Here is a 16,238-nt window from a genome sequence, read left to right on the forward strand (position 1 = left end):
CTCATGTGAGTTTTCTCCGCACATTAAACATTTTTCTGAATTTTCATTACATGTATCCTCTTGATGAGAACCCCCACATTTGCCACACCGTGCCTTATTGGAACAGTAAGTGGCTGTGTGGCCAAGCTGTTTGCAATTAAGGCAATTCATTACACGAGGGATAAAAAGGCGAACAGGGAGACGAATCTTATCGATAATGACATAGTTGGGCAGCGCAGACCCAGCGAAAGTCACTCGAAATGAGTCAGACAGTCGATAAACTTTTTTATCTCCTTCGTGTGATACTGAATGCAATTGCTTGCATTCAAGTATTTTTACGTCTTTAAGTATGGTGTCTTTGAAACGACCAACCCCATGCTTAACTAAGTCATCAACAGTCAAACTCGATTCTGTGATGACCCCATCAATTTCAATTTCCTTTGAAGGAATATACGCTCTATACTCACGCGTAAAAAGCTCGCAAGAAGCAATTGCATTGGCTTGTTTGAAACTACCAACGACAATGCGTATTTTATCTTTATTGACTTTGACGATCTCTTTTACATCCGAGAATCGCGAAGTCAAATCTTTAGAAATTTGAATAATATTTAGCGCCTTTACTTTACGCCTAATAAATACAATCCATGGTCCCGTTGACGACTCTGGGTAAATTTTAATTCTAGTCGGATTTACATTTTCAGCATAAGGCTTAGGGGGAGGGTCTGTTACTCGTTCTCCCATCTCTTCATCCATTTTACCTAGTAAGAAAAACTATCACAAAAAGGAATGAAAAATATACCTGTTATACCTGTAGAACACACCTCATGTGTTACGTTGTAAACTCGGTGCCCGTTGTTTGACAATGTGACACCTGCTGTTCTTCTTCGTCGCGTTGCTTCTTCAGTAGAGAAATAGTCCTACCTGCAACACTTCAAAACTCTCTCCGATTAAGCTGCTCGTCGGTATCACCACCACAAGCGCGCTCTCTCCGTTTCCACCACCTCGGTAGACAAATGTGGCTACCTGTGGCTTGCTGCGAAAATCCCACTGTCGATGCGGCACTTTTCAGTGCCACTTGTTTTCCTTATTCGTCGTACCACTTCTGCGGTAGACAAATAGAGCAAATGGGTCTACCTGTGACGCTTCCCTCTCGTCGATTAGAATTGCCCGACGACACCAATACACTATATTTTTTTCTGTGTGTACAGGCACGATCACTGTCGATCTCTGCCACCGCGGTAGGCAAATTCGTCTACCCGCGGTTTGCTGTCAAAACACCACTTGTCGAGGATGCCGTTGACCACGCCTCCGACGTATCAACTGTCGACTCACACTTAACAAACTGGTCTCTCTCTCTCTCCCACAATAACGCATACAGCGTCTCGCACTTCGTCACTCTCTCGAGAACAAATCCTTCCACCTGGAGGCACAACCGTCTCGGTCGGTTGCAAAAACTGTTATGATGGTACGCGTTTAGTCTGAGCTTGAATCGCGGTATCGAGAATCAAGCCAGCCAGGAACCCGTACTCTTCCTCCGGAGGAAGCTCTTGTGTCGATTCTACTTTTTCGGATATCGCGGACGCGTAGCTCTTCCAATCAATATTTCGTGTGAGGTCATACGAAACATTGATTGTATTCGGTGGCCCTGAACCGTTAGCAATATTAATTACGATTGGCAGATGGTCGCTGCCGTGGGGATCAGAGACTACCTTCCACATGCAATCTAACCGCAGCGATGTCGAGCAGAGGGACAGGTCTAAGGCGCTCGGACGCGCTGGAGGGGCAGGAATCCGTGTCATTTCACCCGTATTCAAAATAGTCATATTGAAGTTGTCGCAAAGCTCATGGAGTAGGGTAGATCGATTATCGTCATGAAGGCAACCCCATGCCGTGCCGTGGGAGTTGAAGTCACCTAAAACTAGCCTCGGTGCGGGGAGGAGTTCCGCAATATCGCAAAGCCGTCGGTGGCTAACTGAGGCTCTAGGGGGGATGTAGGTGGAAGCAATGCAAAGGTCTTTGCCTTTAATTCTGGTTTGGCAAGCGACAACTTCAATGCCTGGTGTCGAGGGGAGGTCGATCCGATTGAAAGAATAGCACTTTTTGATCCCCAAAAGTACTCCTCCGTAAGAGTCTTCTCGATCCAAGCGAATAATATTAAAATCGTGGAAGTGTAGAGTTATTTCTGAAGTGAGCCATGTCTCGCATAGGGCAAATGCATCGCATTTCAAATTATTTAGTAAGATTTTAAACGAATCGATTTTCGGGATAATACTTCTGCAATTCCACTGTAGAACAGTGATTAAATCCTTGACCTCGTTCGATGAATTAGCCATCGAAGGATACAATCGCTGAAAGGAGGGGCCATTTCGCAGTGAACTGCATCAAGAATGTTTTTACTGCGGGGAGAAAGCTTATCAAGATACTTTTAAGGGGGTCAGAAATGTTTAACGCTGTAAGAATACGGTCCACAATGTCAGAGAAATTTATTAAGCCAGCACTGTTTTCTTTCTCTGGCTGAGATATGGGAACACTTGGGGTTTTTGATGTTCCTGGAAGTGCTGGGAACTCCTTTTCTGAGCTCAGGTTACTGAGACCGGGAGCGACTTGCTTCGGTTTTGCACCAGTACTTCCTTGAGTAGTTATTTTAGGGGGACCATGAAGAGACACCTTCTGGCCTTTACGACGAAGCTTGGAAGAAGAAATGTTCTTCCTTTTTCTACTACTTCTAGGCACAGCAGAAGATGTTCCCTCCTGGGGTTCATCACAGTCGCCTTCGTCAGTAGACAAGTTGGTAAAGATGTTCGTAGAGACAGGTGGCGTAGCTATCTTAAGCATTTCTGCAAAAGATCGCTTAGAGCGTCCCTGAAGGGAACGCTTAAGATTTTCCTCGCGCTGTTTGTACGCGGGACATGAAGGGAGATCATGTGGGTTTCCCCCACAGTAAAGACACTTTTCGACATCTCTACCACAGGAATCATCCGCATGATTCCCACCGCATTTCCCACAGCGGGCTTTATTGCTACAATGGGAGGCTGTGTGTCCCAATTGTTTGCAATTAGTACAGTTCATGACCCGCGGCACAAAGAGGCGAACAGGTAGACGAACCTTGTCAAAGAGGAGGTAATTGGGCAGGGCAGAGCCGGCGAAGGTCACCCGATAAGAGTCTGAGTTGACGTATATTTTCTTGCCGTCAGCTGCGACTGATGCTGAATGCAAACGTTTGCATTCCAGTATCTTCACTGGCTTAAGCATGGGGTCTTTGAAACAGCCAGTCCCATATTTTAGCAGGTCCTCGCAATTCAGACTCGAATCGGAAACGACCCCACTGACTTCAACCCTGCTAGCTGGAATATAAACCCGGTACTCCTTCGTAAAGGGCTCGTAGCCAGCAATATCGTTTGCCTGAGTAGAACTGTTAACCACCACCCGAAGCTTATCAGGGCGAATTTTCGATATTTCTGTCACGGCCGAATACCGATCCGTCAGAACTCGAGAAATCTGCAACAGATTCAAACACTTTTTTTCTTTGGTCCGGAAGAAGATCACAAATGGCCCGGTGGCCGAGCTCGGATATACCTTGAGCCGGGGAGCCGATTTTATTTCGACGTCCATCTCACCTTGAGATGAACCGCCGTCAGGGGAAGTCATTTTTGCACGGGCCTATTGCCCAGTGCACGTTATTAAGACAACCAAGAAGGGGAAACGAAAACTAATACTTAGCTTGTGTATGTAACGGTATCCAGACGGCTTACTAAAAGAACACTGCTTCACTTCACTGACCGGCTAACGGTACTCAGAAACAGAAACACAAAAGAAGGGAAAAATAATGAAACCTCAACTAGGCGTAGAGTGTGCCAATAACCTTGAACGCGGATTAACACTATTTGTCGCTATAGAGTGTACGGACCGATGACAAAAGACTTCTATCTCGACTGAGTGCTCGATAACGAATGTGATGAACATACCGTTAGATTCAATTAAAAATGAGCAACACTCCCGACCGTCGACAATCCCGAGCTGAAGTTGCTTTTTTTACAAACCGATCATTTCCAAATTAATTCAACAAACGATAAATCTATCATAATTTCTCGGCAGCCGGCTACCCAGAGCAATAAAAACACGATAATACTTCGGAGAGTTGCATTGATTGTATCACTTATCAAGGTGAGATTTGTGTGAATCTTTACCCCATCATACTAACAAAAAGTCCTTCCCGTGGCAAACGTGGAGATGCAGAGGTATACACGGTCTCCATAACAACGCTTGCTGCACTAACATTCCTTTCTTTTCTCGATGACTGTAAGGACGTGTCCGGCGCGGTTATTGACATTGCAAAGTATAGAACTCTCGAAACGTGCACATTGAAAATGCATAGCTACTCCCAGGCCCAATTCGTTGATTCTCTGTGCAATTTTGCTTGTTCTGGTCAATCGCGAAGTAGCAACTATGAATTGTGCGGTCATCATGCCGAAATCAGCAACTTCAATTCCACACTCTGGCAACGACGAGGGCACCGAAAAAGTCATTCGCAAGTACAAAGTCAGACGCAGCTGCCGAAAAAACATGTTTTTTCAACATTTCCTTTCGCGGTTTCATGATTTTTCACATTTTCTTACCTGAATGACGTCAATTTAATTTTTGAATAATCTGCAGTAATAATCAGGGCCGTCGAGAGTCGTGTCGGGCCCCAAGGCTTGTAATACTGGCGGACCCTTTAAAACCTAAGCCCTCTAGTTCATCATGAATTTGTATCTCTTCAGCTATGAGAAACTCGTGGTCCGTGGTTTCTATTAGTCGCCGGTTGACTCATTGCCACATCCACAGATAGCATGCCAGACAGGTGATTTTCGACAGCTTCTTATTCCGTGGTATCCAAATCGGGTTAATATCCATAGTTACGAGTTTTTTTTTGAATTTGCTGTGATAATATGTAGGACCCGACAACAATATAGGCACAGATCGCAGTACCCATCAGACACAAATTAAACAACTGTGACTACAGTGGGCTGTTGGATGAACTGAACTGATTTAATTTCTTTATTTCGCATATTATAATTGAGTTCTTATAGTAATCACACGCATCTTTGTTGACGCCCAATATCACCGTTCTATCTCCACACAATGCATTTTTTGGGGAAAATTACCTTGAACGTGCTATAAAAATACAAAAATAAAAAATTATCCATTTTAATCACCGGTTAATTAACGTCAGTCTACCTTTTCATCTCGCCCAGAGTAGAAACGAAAATTCGTTCCGCTATAGATACACGGCAAAAACGACTGCTATTTTTTTTGGAAATGTCCTGTAAAACCAGCTACTCGGGAAGTGAAACAATTACTAAACGGGCAGATAGTGTTCAATGCGGGAGAAGTTAAAGCCCTGCAAATGCACCAAACATTAAAAAGCACCAGCAGAATAGGCAAGGGCTCTCGAGAGATGCGCTTACATGATTTATATCCACACACCCCTGATATCGTGATTAACAAATTTATGTCAAGATACGGAGAAGTGGATTTCATAACAGCTGAAACTTCGCATTTTCCCGGGTGTCCCTAACGTTGTTCTTGTTGTGAGAATTCTTCCGTACAAACCAACTCCTTCATACGTAACCATTTTATGCGGATCAACCGAAAGTGGGACGTTTCATCAAACAACACTGATTATGCACCCATAGTAGATTCCTACGCGCGAATTCTACAAAGACACTTCACCGCGGAAAACTTTGCGCAAAAATAGCTAAGAGAAGCCCACCTACTAAAACCGTAAACAGCACGCAGTTGTCTTATACCAAACCACAAACGGTTACAAAACCAATATCTACGGATCTGACAGGAACAAATATTCGCTCAACAAAAATCACGTCCAGTGTCTCCAAGCCAACAACCGGCACCACCAGCAAAGCGAACGTAGAAATGGACGGATGCGTTTGTCCGTGCGCTCGCACGCTTGGCGCTATTTGACGCATTCTTCGAAATACTTTGAATTGGCTTCTCAATATTTCGTAATATATTCCGTCGATTCAAGCAATAAAACTCGTTTTTTAACTTGCACACAAAGTAGAAAACTCCCTAAAGAACAATTGTTTTAACAAACTATCAAATAAACTTTTTAATTTTTTTTACGCTTTCATCGTATAACAATTTAATAAGGCGATTACAAAGAAATTGCTATCGCTATTTTTATTTCTCTTTTATGAATACCGGACGTATTCGCCCATCTTCCGGGTAAAAACGCGGGCCCCCAAATGCGATCCGGGCCCCAGGGCAATTGCCCTGGCTGACCCCCTCTCATCGGGCCTGGTAATAATACTCGTCAAATAAAAGTTGATCTGATGATTTTCTAGGCATGTACACTGTTTAATTTGACCTCGAATATCGACCTATGACCTATCGTACCCCCAGATTTTAAAAACATAGAAACAACATCCCGATCTTCTCTCGGGCGTTAATTTGTATGCGCCTCCTCGTGTTCTCCGTAACCCCACTCTGTTGTGGATCCCTAGACACCGTACTTCATATGGACAAAATAATCCACTGGAAAGATGTTGCCGCAGATTTAACGAAGCTTCTTCAGTGTATGATTTTAACGTTTCCAAGCATAGATATAAGATATTAATAAGAAATATATAGTTTTAAAATGCGTCTGTACGGTGTATACCGAAGATAAGGAAATAAATAAATAAATAAATAAACATACTTACCTTATTGTATTTAGCTTGAAAAATATTTAGCCAGGCATAAAACCATTATTTCCAAAACATTGCCAGATGTATAACCTTTCCAACGAGTGCTCGTTTGTCAAAATCAGTGCAAAAATACCATCGCTCGAGTTCGCCAAAGAAAACTGACCTACTTGACCCCACTCTACTCTAGGTTAAATCCTCTATAATAAACAACATCTAACAACAACACTCTACTCTAACTATTCTAAAAATGCATTGGAAAGGCTCGAGGCTAATTCGTTGCATAGTTTCCTCAATGTAATGTACCAACCAAATTGCCCTGAACTATGTCCAATCGAAACCATTCCGTGATTAGAAAAAGGGCAAAAAGCTAGTAAATGGTTCTTCCATTTATGCTATTGTCAACGAAGAAAATATTTGCCTTGAAGAACAGCTCATGAAAGTAAGAATGATTTATTTAGTTATTCATTCAACGGATATACGAATCTTACTGCTTCTATGTTAATTATCTCCCATATTATTCAGTTCAACGATTATATTCTTGAGGCCATCACAGATATCACTACGGAAACTGTCTGAGCCGAAGGAAAGTTTTTTCGTGTATTATATTGATTTAACCGAATCAAAAGAGGTTTCGTCACAAACGTAACATCCGTAGCCTAATGCGGATGCTGTGTATAATACTGCCAAGTACTGAAAGTCGTGCACCCGCGGGGGTCGGTAGCTTATTTCTTATATTGGTTGTCGTTGAAAAGACTAGGTCATCTGGTTACATAGCTGACGCCTAGGGATCCGTTCGGTGTATGTGGTCAACGTTGTTTAATTACATGTCACGTCTTCGTTATAAAATAGTTTTTTCAAGTATCACTCATAACGGATTCCACTTGTCCGAATTTCGATATATTTTTGTATTGAATTCATATTTTTTATTGATATTTCCAAACTTGCGTAATTGTTGTGAAATACTTGGCCTCAATTAACCAAATTTTGTCCATTTTCTCTTTAGAGTGTATATAGAGGGAATACTGATGAATATGCATGATGCAACCGTCTCAAAAGTCCTCCAAAGATTCTAGGAAAAATTAACCGGCATTTGGAATCTCTTATAATATATAAAAGCAAAAACTAATTCTATCTATTCGGATAATAATCGTGACTTCGAATACGGCGACCAAAGTTTACAGTAAACATACGAAATGAAATCACTCTTCTCTGTATCCACTGCACAGTGGTCCAGAATGTGAATTTAGCAGGAATTTTAACTTTTTGCTAAAATTAAATGACTTAGCCTTACAAAACGTTTGGTAAAATTGTTGTAATTTGCAAGGCCCTTCTTTTTGTTTAAACAGATGCTAGGGTGGTTCTAATTTTAACAATAATTATAATTGAGTTTTTTAACGGTTCGAGATAGAGCTTGGCTGTCTTTGATAAAGTTGTAGCGCAGCACATTTTAGATAAATTTGCTGAAGACATGCAAGCTCTAGCTTTTATATTTTCCATTGCACGAGAAATCCAAATGTATGCTTTAGGGTTCCTTAAAGAAACAATTTTATTTTTATAACTTTTGCAGTTTTAATTTTATACTAAAGTACCCTTTATACAACTTGTAGATTATTTAATGGCGCATAATTTGTTTTAAAACACTAACTACTAAATTAGTTTCGTTTCAAAGGTATGGGATTTTTTATATAAAAAATACAGCTTTTTCAAATAGCATTCTTTGATTAGGGCACTTAACATTAAATACCGTTGCTGTCATATGAAATAGCATACTTTTTGGTATAATTCACAAAAAAATGGAAAATGCGTTATTTTTTTATATCTTGCAATATTAACTCAAAAAATAGTTTTTAGTGAAATGTATATATAACTTTTAAATGAGAGAAGCTAGAGGTTCGGTATATTAAGACAAATTGTTCTCCTTCAAAATATCTGAAAGTATTTCTAAAGTGATCTAAATGATAAATCAAAACTGCAAAAGATATACAAAGAACACCATTTTCTAAGAAACACTATATTTTTTTAGTAAATTTCTTGTAAAATGAAAAGTACACAGTTTTTTAAAAAAAATTTCTTCAATTTTCTGGAAGACACCAAAACTCTATCTCGAAGCATTAAAAAGTTAATTTTCTGATTTAAAAAAAATAGAACCACCCTACCCACTATTTAGAAAAGTATGGCAAAGTGCAAAATTTTATCATGAAAACGAAACTATATTTGTAATATTGTCCACCGTGAAAGTAATTTAAACTTATTACAAAGGGTCAATTCATAAAAAACCAATTTTTTAATATAACTTTTTCAGTTTTCATTTTTTTCCAACCTATCCTTCAGACGTTTCTACAGAGTTTTTGAAGGTGAATATTTTCTTCTAACACAATAAAACTAGCTTCTATTATTCAAAAGATATAAGCACTTAATATATCAAACATATTTTTTTTTAAATCAATTTAATGAAATTTAAAAAATATCGCATTCTCGTTTTTTTTGCTAAATTATAAATCCAATCATGACCTTTTTATGGTTGAAGAAGAGTTATCTTTTGTTAGCCCTAATAAGTTGTTGAGTTGAGATATTGTTATACCAAAAAACCCCATTTTTGTCGAAAAATTGCTCATAACTTTTCAAAGAAAATAGTTAGATGTGTGGTGACATGAAACAAATTATTCTTGAATCAATCATAAAGTTGTCCGAAGACTACTTAAGTTTTAAATCAATTCCGCAAAAGTTATTTGAATAAAACAGTTTTTTCTAAGAATCACTAAGAAACACCCTTACTTTCGATTTTATATTTTCCATAAAATAAAAAAAAAATATGACAGATAGAGCTTACATGTCTTCAGCAAACTTTTCCAATATTTGTCGTTCTACAACTTCTCTGAAGGTCATTTGGCTCTAACTAAAATGATTAAAAAGTTAATTTTTTGATCGTGATAAAATAAGAACCACCCTAACTGTTGCTTTACAAACTACGACTTAATAAGGTTAAGTTATTTAGTTTTAGTAAAATTTCAAAATTCCTGTTTAATTTGTATTCTGGACCACCGTGTACTGTTAATAATGTTGTTCGATCATTTTGCGATGTCCTTCCCTTGTGCCTTTAGTTAGGCCTTTTAGAAGCCGACCATTAGTGGGACAATTTCACGCAAAAATAATTTAAGAATTAAATATGTAGGGTAAAGTGCCTATTTTCACAATACTAAGGAGGGTTCTTAGTTTTAACGCTCTGTTCTCATGTGCAAGAACGAAACAGTGCTAATGCTCTGTGCTACGATGCACAAGAGCATGAGTTCAAATCCGGGTGCGTCCTTTAATTTTTTCATTATCCGTGAATTCGTCCAAGTGTATATGAGTTTTTATTCACCCATAGTAAAGTGCAAAATTTTATCATGAAAGTCTGGTTAGATGGATTAATTATTGGTTACATATAACAGAAACATATAACAGAAAAATGAAAAGGTTCACAGAAATGTGATTAATTAAGGATTTTTGAGTGGCTAGCATTACGTAGTTGGTAAGTCAATCGCCTTATACGGAGCTCACCTGGGTTCTGTTCCCAACCCCACCCGTAGGTTTATTCTTACAATTTTTTTCGTGTTCTCTTCTTTCGGTGTAGGATTAAATTATCAATGTCCTTTATATTTGCGAGACTCAACCTCATTTGAACGAAAAGTTGGATTTGTTCCACTCGTCAGTAACTGACACTCACTTGCTGCCTGTTAGACGATGTTTCCAAACTAACACCTTGCCAAAGGACAGCTCATTTGCCTATACTCGTCGGCGACCCAGAGCTGCTGTGCTTGGCTAACCGAGACATGTGAACTTTTTGGATTTCGTGTCTAACTGGCGCCAATTCGGGGTTAGTTTGGAAAATCGTCTAACTGGGAGAAGTTGGTGTCAGTTACTGATGACTGGAACACGAAGCATTACAATCCAACTATTCAAAGTTACGTTTTGTGCCCTTATGCGCAAATTAGTTAATCCACATGTTCCTTTTGGAAAAAGTAGTGGCACAACATACTACAGAACTTCAAAAATCAAAGACCTAGGATTCTTTTGAAAATATTTGTATGAATTTTTCCTAAGTTCGAGTGAAATAATCTCAAAATTTTACAATATTTGGATGGAATCTCAATCATTAACGTGTTGTTGAATCAGGCGATGTGGACGCTTTCTATTCAATTCAATTAATTTTTCTAATACCTATAAATTTCAAATGGCACTTTATCAAGAACTACACAACCGATTGGAGTAATTTTGAGTTATTTGAAAAGAATAATGTGTTGAATTATGCATTATAATTTTGCCTGCAGGAATATTTCACGCTTGCTATGCACCACAAAAATGCAAATGAGAAGAATATGTTATTTTAGTACTTTATATTCACATGCCTTGCAATTTTTGAGACTCTACGGATCACTTATTATGAATTTGGCTCGGATTATAGTGTAAATTCAAGGTGTCATCTTGCGCATTTTCACTCCAAGGACTTTATGCGGATATATTTTAAAATACCCTCATGGAGACTCCAAGTAGTACAGAAATCTTCGTACAAACGGTAGGTTCATAGTTTTACGAATTTCAGTAAACAATTTCTGCCATTAGATATGATTGGTCTGCATAATATCAACCCTTTTACGCACAACGCCTTCAAAAAAAATTAACCCTTTCATGCCCAACTTTTTTCTAGTGCATGTAGGGTTCCAAAACTATTTTTCCGTTAAAACGGTGGGGTCAAGAAACTCAAAAAACCTTTTTTCATAAAGGTAGGTGCTTTCCATGCAGTGCCAGAAGCTGCTCAATTTTTACCTTTCAATGCTCACTACATTTTTCCTAGAATATTTACAATAGTCCAACGGCGTGGAAAACGTAGCCAAAAATAGTCTAAATTGATAAGTTGCATCAGTTTTCACTAATATTGCAACATAACGAAGTTATATGAAAAATTTATTTTCCGTCGTCAACGTAAACGGTCTCTGGCAGCACTGCTCCATCGGAGTTCAATCACATTAATTGCAATAACTTCAGTTCTAGGGCTGATCCTTGTAGCTGTTAGTACTCAAATGAAAGCCAATAGTCACATTTATTAGCCTTACTTGTTTTTGTGAGCAAATCTTGACTCAATCAAAAGTTATAGCTGTTTAAAAACGTTGTTGTCCACAAACAACATGGGCATGAATGGGTTAAGTAAAAATGATAAAATGTATGCGATTTCAAAACTGATACCTGAAATGGCTTCGGTGACTCCAAATTAGTTTTTAACCTTATTTTTAAACATGTAAACAAATTTTTATATTTTTGTCCAGACTACGTATAGAGCGAGTTACCACAGTGCGGTCTCATAATTTGGCACCACTGCTCAGTAGTTACTCCAACTATCAAACAACTGCCGAATTTCCTTTTCAAAGTCACAATGGACACAGCGAGCAAGCTTTACTTTGAAACCGCTTGAGGCGTCGTGCCATGGCACCTTTTAATTGGATCCGATTTTGAGTTGTTTGTGGAAGCTTTCATTACGACCAACTCGCCCTCTCCTTCTCTCGACCTCTTTCGTTCTTTTTCATTTTCTGTGCCTCGAAAACAGAGTGCCCGTAGTAGACCGGGTAAAGTTCCGAACAAAAGAAAATTTATCAAGAGCTCACCTTTCAGGTGTAGGACGGCTGTACTGTTGACCAGGTTATCCATCAGGGGCAGAAAGTTGTTGTAGGTGATTGTTTCCAGCTGATTGGAGTTGAGATTAAGCGACAGGACTGCCGGCACTCCAGTGAAGATGCCCCTCTCCAGCCGAGTCAGACGATTGTTCTCGAGATTTAGTCGCCGCAGGTTGTTCAAACCATCGAACGCGCGTGCCGACAGTTTCTAGGAAGGCGGAGAGAAAATCGATTTAGGTTTACTTGGCACTTTTCTATCTCCGAGCGATTTAGCAGTTAATTTACTTACCTCAATGTGATTACTGTCCAGATCCAGCTCATGCAGGCTCCACAGCTCGGCAAAAACCGTATCGCCAATGTAACTGATACTGTTGGCTGTCAGTTTAAGGAAACGTAGATTTCCAAGGCCTTTGAATATCTCGCGCGTTAGGACAGAAAGTTGATTCGATTCCAGCTTCAGCTCGTCTAAACTAGTCAGATCGACAAACACGTCATCGTGCAGCATTGTTAGATTATTGAAATCCAAATTTAGTCTTTTCAGCTGTGGCAAACGCACCAGCGCTTCTTTGTCCAGTTCGATTATCTCGTTTCGTTCCAGGCTAATCTCTTCGGGATGATTGGCGAACGCGAAAGGATGAACAATTCGAATCTGATTCTTGTGCAACGTGATGTTTCTTAAATCAGTTAGATTTCCGAACGCGTAATTCAGCAGATCCGGAATCATTCCGTACTCAATAGTCAACTGTTTGAGATACTTTAGCGTCACTATCACATCCGACGGGATGTAGGTAAGATTTCCGATTTTCTGCACGGTGATCTTCAACTGCTCCAGCGTCGTTTGCGTCTGGAACGCCAACCAGTTGGCATCCTTCCGGGGTAGATCCTTACCGAAGATCCAACAGTTGGCTTTCTGTGCCTTAACGTGCGGATCGTCCGGACTGCAGTGACAGACCAGCTTCATCTCACGATCGCCCGAGCAAAGATTCATCAGGGGCATCCCGACGTTGCTGCCCGGAATGAGGTTCGGTTGGGCGGATTTTGTTTTTTTCGATTCTTTCTCCCGGAATCGGCTCTCGGTCGGACTGGTGACGATGCACAGCAATAGCAGCACCAGGGCCACATTTTGGTAGGCTGCCGCTGATGTCATTAGTGTGGAGTACATTTTGGTTTAGTTGGTAGGGCAGGTGTTGTCTAAAAGTGAGCGCAGAGAAGAAGAAAGAGAAAAAAACTGATTAGTTACTGTCGTTGCATATTCGTTGCACATTTTGATGTTATCTAAGTGTTTGTGACATTTTTACATTTCTTACAAAATAAATGGATACGATTAGCTCATATATTGAAAATTGTTCCGAGACTCGGAGGGCCGCATCTCATTAGCTCATTAACTCAACTGGACAAATTGGGACAATGCCTGTATGTATGTATGTATGGGCACTAATGCCTTGTAATTATCTCAGCAATTGCGGAACCGATCCGAATCTAGTTTCAAATAAAAGACCTATCGTTGTTCACATTTGAGATATGCGTGATTTTGTCAAAATACGACATGTTTTAAGCATATTACTTTCGAATGAAGCAATTATTCACGTTTGGTTCATTCGAAAATATATCTTATGAAAACCTTTCTAATAAGCTGTCAAAATCCATTCATGAACGGCAGAGATATTAGGTTTATTCCAGTACAGAGAATTTACTCCGGAGCAAACAGTAGCAAAAAATACTTGCTCCTTGTTTCACCGGTTTGCTACCAGAAAAAGAAAAAAAGGGAAGAAGAGAGTTTCTCCTGGTACTGCAACAAACCTATTAATCATTCTATATTTTCATTCCTGACCAATTTTTATTAACTAAAAAAGAGATCGTTACATAAAGAGCATTGCTTTAAGGGGCTAAACTAAACCAATTTGGAATACAAATCTACGTGATCCAAGGAATTCGAATCCAAAAACATTCTGTGGATTTATTCAATAAATAATGGAATTTTCGCAAAAATCCATATGTAATTTCACTTCAAAGACATAATGATGTGTAAGTTCTATTCAAAGTGATTTTTTCATAGTTGCTGTATTTACCCCTTGAATTAAGCATTGCGTTCCATCGTGAGGTAGATTTTGGATGGTGTATTATGACAAAGATCATAATGTAATCTACCTTGTAGTGAGATGATTGATTTCTCATATAACTCATATACATATTACACTCGTAGAGTACCGCGAGCAACTTTATTTTCAAATCCCACACACCTAGAAAAAATAGTGTAAATTTACGTCTCCTGACCCTGACATATACGAGCATCAAAAATGACTTAGTTTTACGTTTGATTTTAATTTTACATGACGTTTAATTTCGTAAATCATGTAATTTTACTCCACATGCAGCATTTGTTCTGAATGGAAGGAAGTGTAATTTTATGTCATTGTGCATGTAAAGTATATGTTCCATGTAAAATTAAGCGGACCACGGTAATGTTCCGTCATTTCGTAAATTACGGTTTGTTGAATTGTGTCATGTTTGCAATTACGTCAACAATAAAATTCAGATTTTTTTGGTGTGCAAAACTCTAGTGACAATTTGATTTCTTTTGCAAGATTTAGGTTATACTGGTCATTGCGAAAAACTACCAGTTGCATTATTTACAAGGCTGTAAAGAATCAAAGTGTGGTATAATATATAAAAAGTAATGTCAAGGAACTAACCATCACTTACGATTTATCACACACTACCCCTATTTATCTATCTCTGCATAGTTGTGAGAATTGTCACGGCTCACATATATCTTGCTATTCCTCTATTTATTTCTTAGTTTTGTCATAAGATCTTCTACTAATTTGAAATAATTGTTAATGTCCAATTAATGTGCGCGATGTAATTGTGTACGTTTCAGGTGACAAAACTATTTCTGTCTGCTGTTTCCCTAAAAACAGTTTTATTTTTGCATTTTAGTATAGAACATAGTCACACATTGAATCAAATGTAATATTGCATTCTGCTTGACAAAGAAAATGTTTGCAGTCCTGTTGTATTATGAGAAAATTTTAATTAATTTATTGTCAAACCCTGCTTTTTCCTGAAGATGAAGGGATATCCCTTCGAAACGTTGCACTATGGGAAGACATGTTACCAAAAAATCTATAATAAAATAAGCAAAATTTACGACAAAAATTTATTTGAAATTATAACGCAAAACGATGCTGCGATTCAAACTTTTTTCTTGAAATCAATACATTGGCACTTGGTCCGGTAGAAACATCAGATTATCTTAGACGACATCATCAAGAAAAGAACAACACGAAAACGAAAAGGTTAAAGCAGAAAAGGAAGTGCATCGTATATTTACTTGCCACTCTGTAATTAACGGAATTTATCACACATTTCAGAACTTTCAGAAACAATGGTTCTCAAATTGATGCAACTCGTTTTATTCATTTACTTTATTTAAATCATTTTTGTCAAATTTCATTTTATATACTGCTAGCTGACCCGGCAAACTTCGTCCTGCCGAAAGCAGTATTCATCATTGAAATTATTTCGAGCATTCATGATATCAACAAAATGAAGAACAAATTGCGCAAATCCATCATGCCGTTCTTAAGTGATGCGCGGTCGTACGTACGCCAATTTTGTTTTATATATATATATATATATATATATATATATATATATATATATATATATATATATATATATATATATATATATATATATATATATATATATATATATATATATATATATATATATATATATATATATATATATATATATATATATATATATATATATATATATATATATATATATATATATATATATATATATATATATATATATATATATATATATATATATATATATATATATATATACTCTATAGATTTCCAGTTTGTTCATTTTATGAATTTTATTCGCTTGATTTATTTTATTCACT

At 38.2% G+C, this 16,238-nt stretch overlaps 1 protein-coding gene across 1 annotated transcript in view; it reads right to left on the bottom strand.

Moving 5' to 3' along the window:
- Nucleotides 1-13,498, bottom strand: part of LOC131680790 (connectin-like) — a 75,632-nt gene extending 62,134 nt beyond the window's left edge. The window contains exons 1-2 of the mRNA XM_058961501.1: nt 12,603-13,498; nt 12,305-12,521 (exon numbers count right to left, since the gene is read on the bottom strand). Coding sequence (XP_058817484.1) covers nt 12,305-12,521; nt 12,603-13,475 — 1,090 coding nt within the window. The 5' untranslated portion in view covers nt 13,476-13,498. The remainder of the gene's footprint in view (nt 1-12,304; nt 12,522-12,602) is intronic.
- Nucleotides 13,499-16,238: the final 2,740 nt, after the last annotated feature.

Source organism: Topomyia yanbarensis, chromosome 2 (assembly GCF_030247195.1).
Source record: "Topomyia yanbarensis strain Yona2022 chromosome 2, ASM3024719v1, whole genome shotgun sequence".
In the NCBI taxonomy this organism is placed as follows: Eukaryota; Metazoa; Arthropoda; class Insecta; order Diptera; family Culicidae; genus Topomyia; species Topomyia yanbarensis.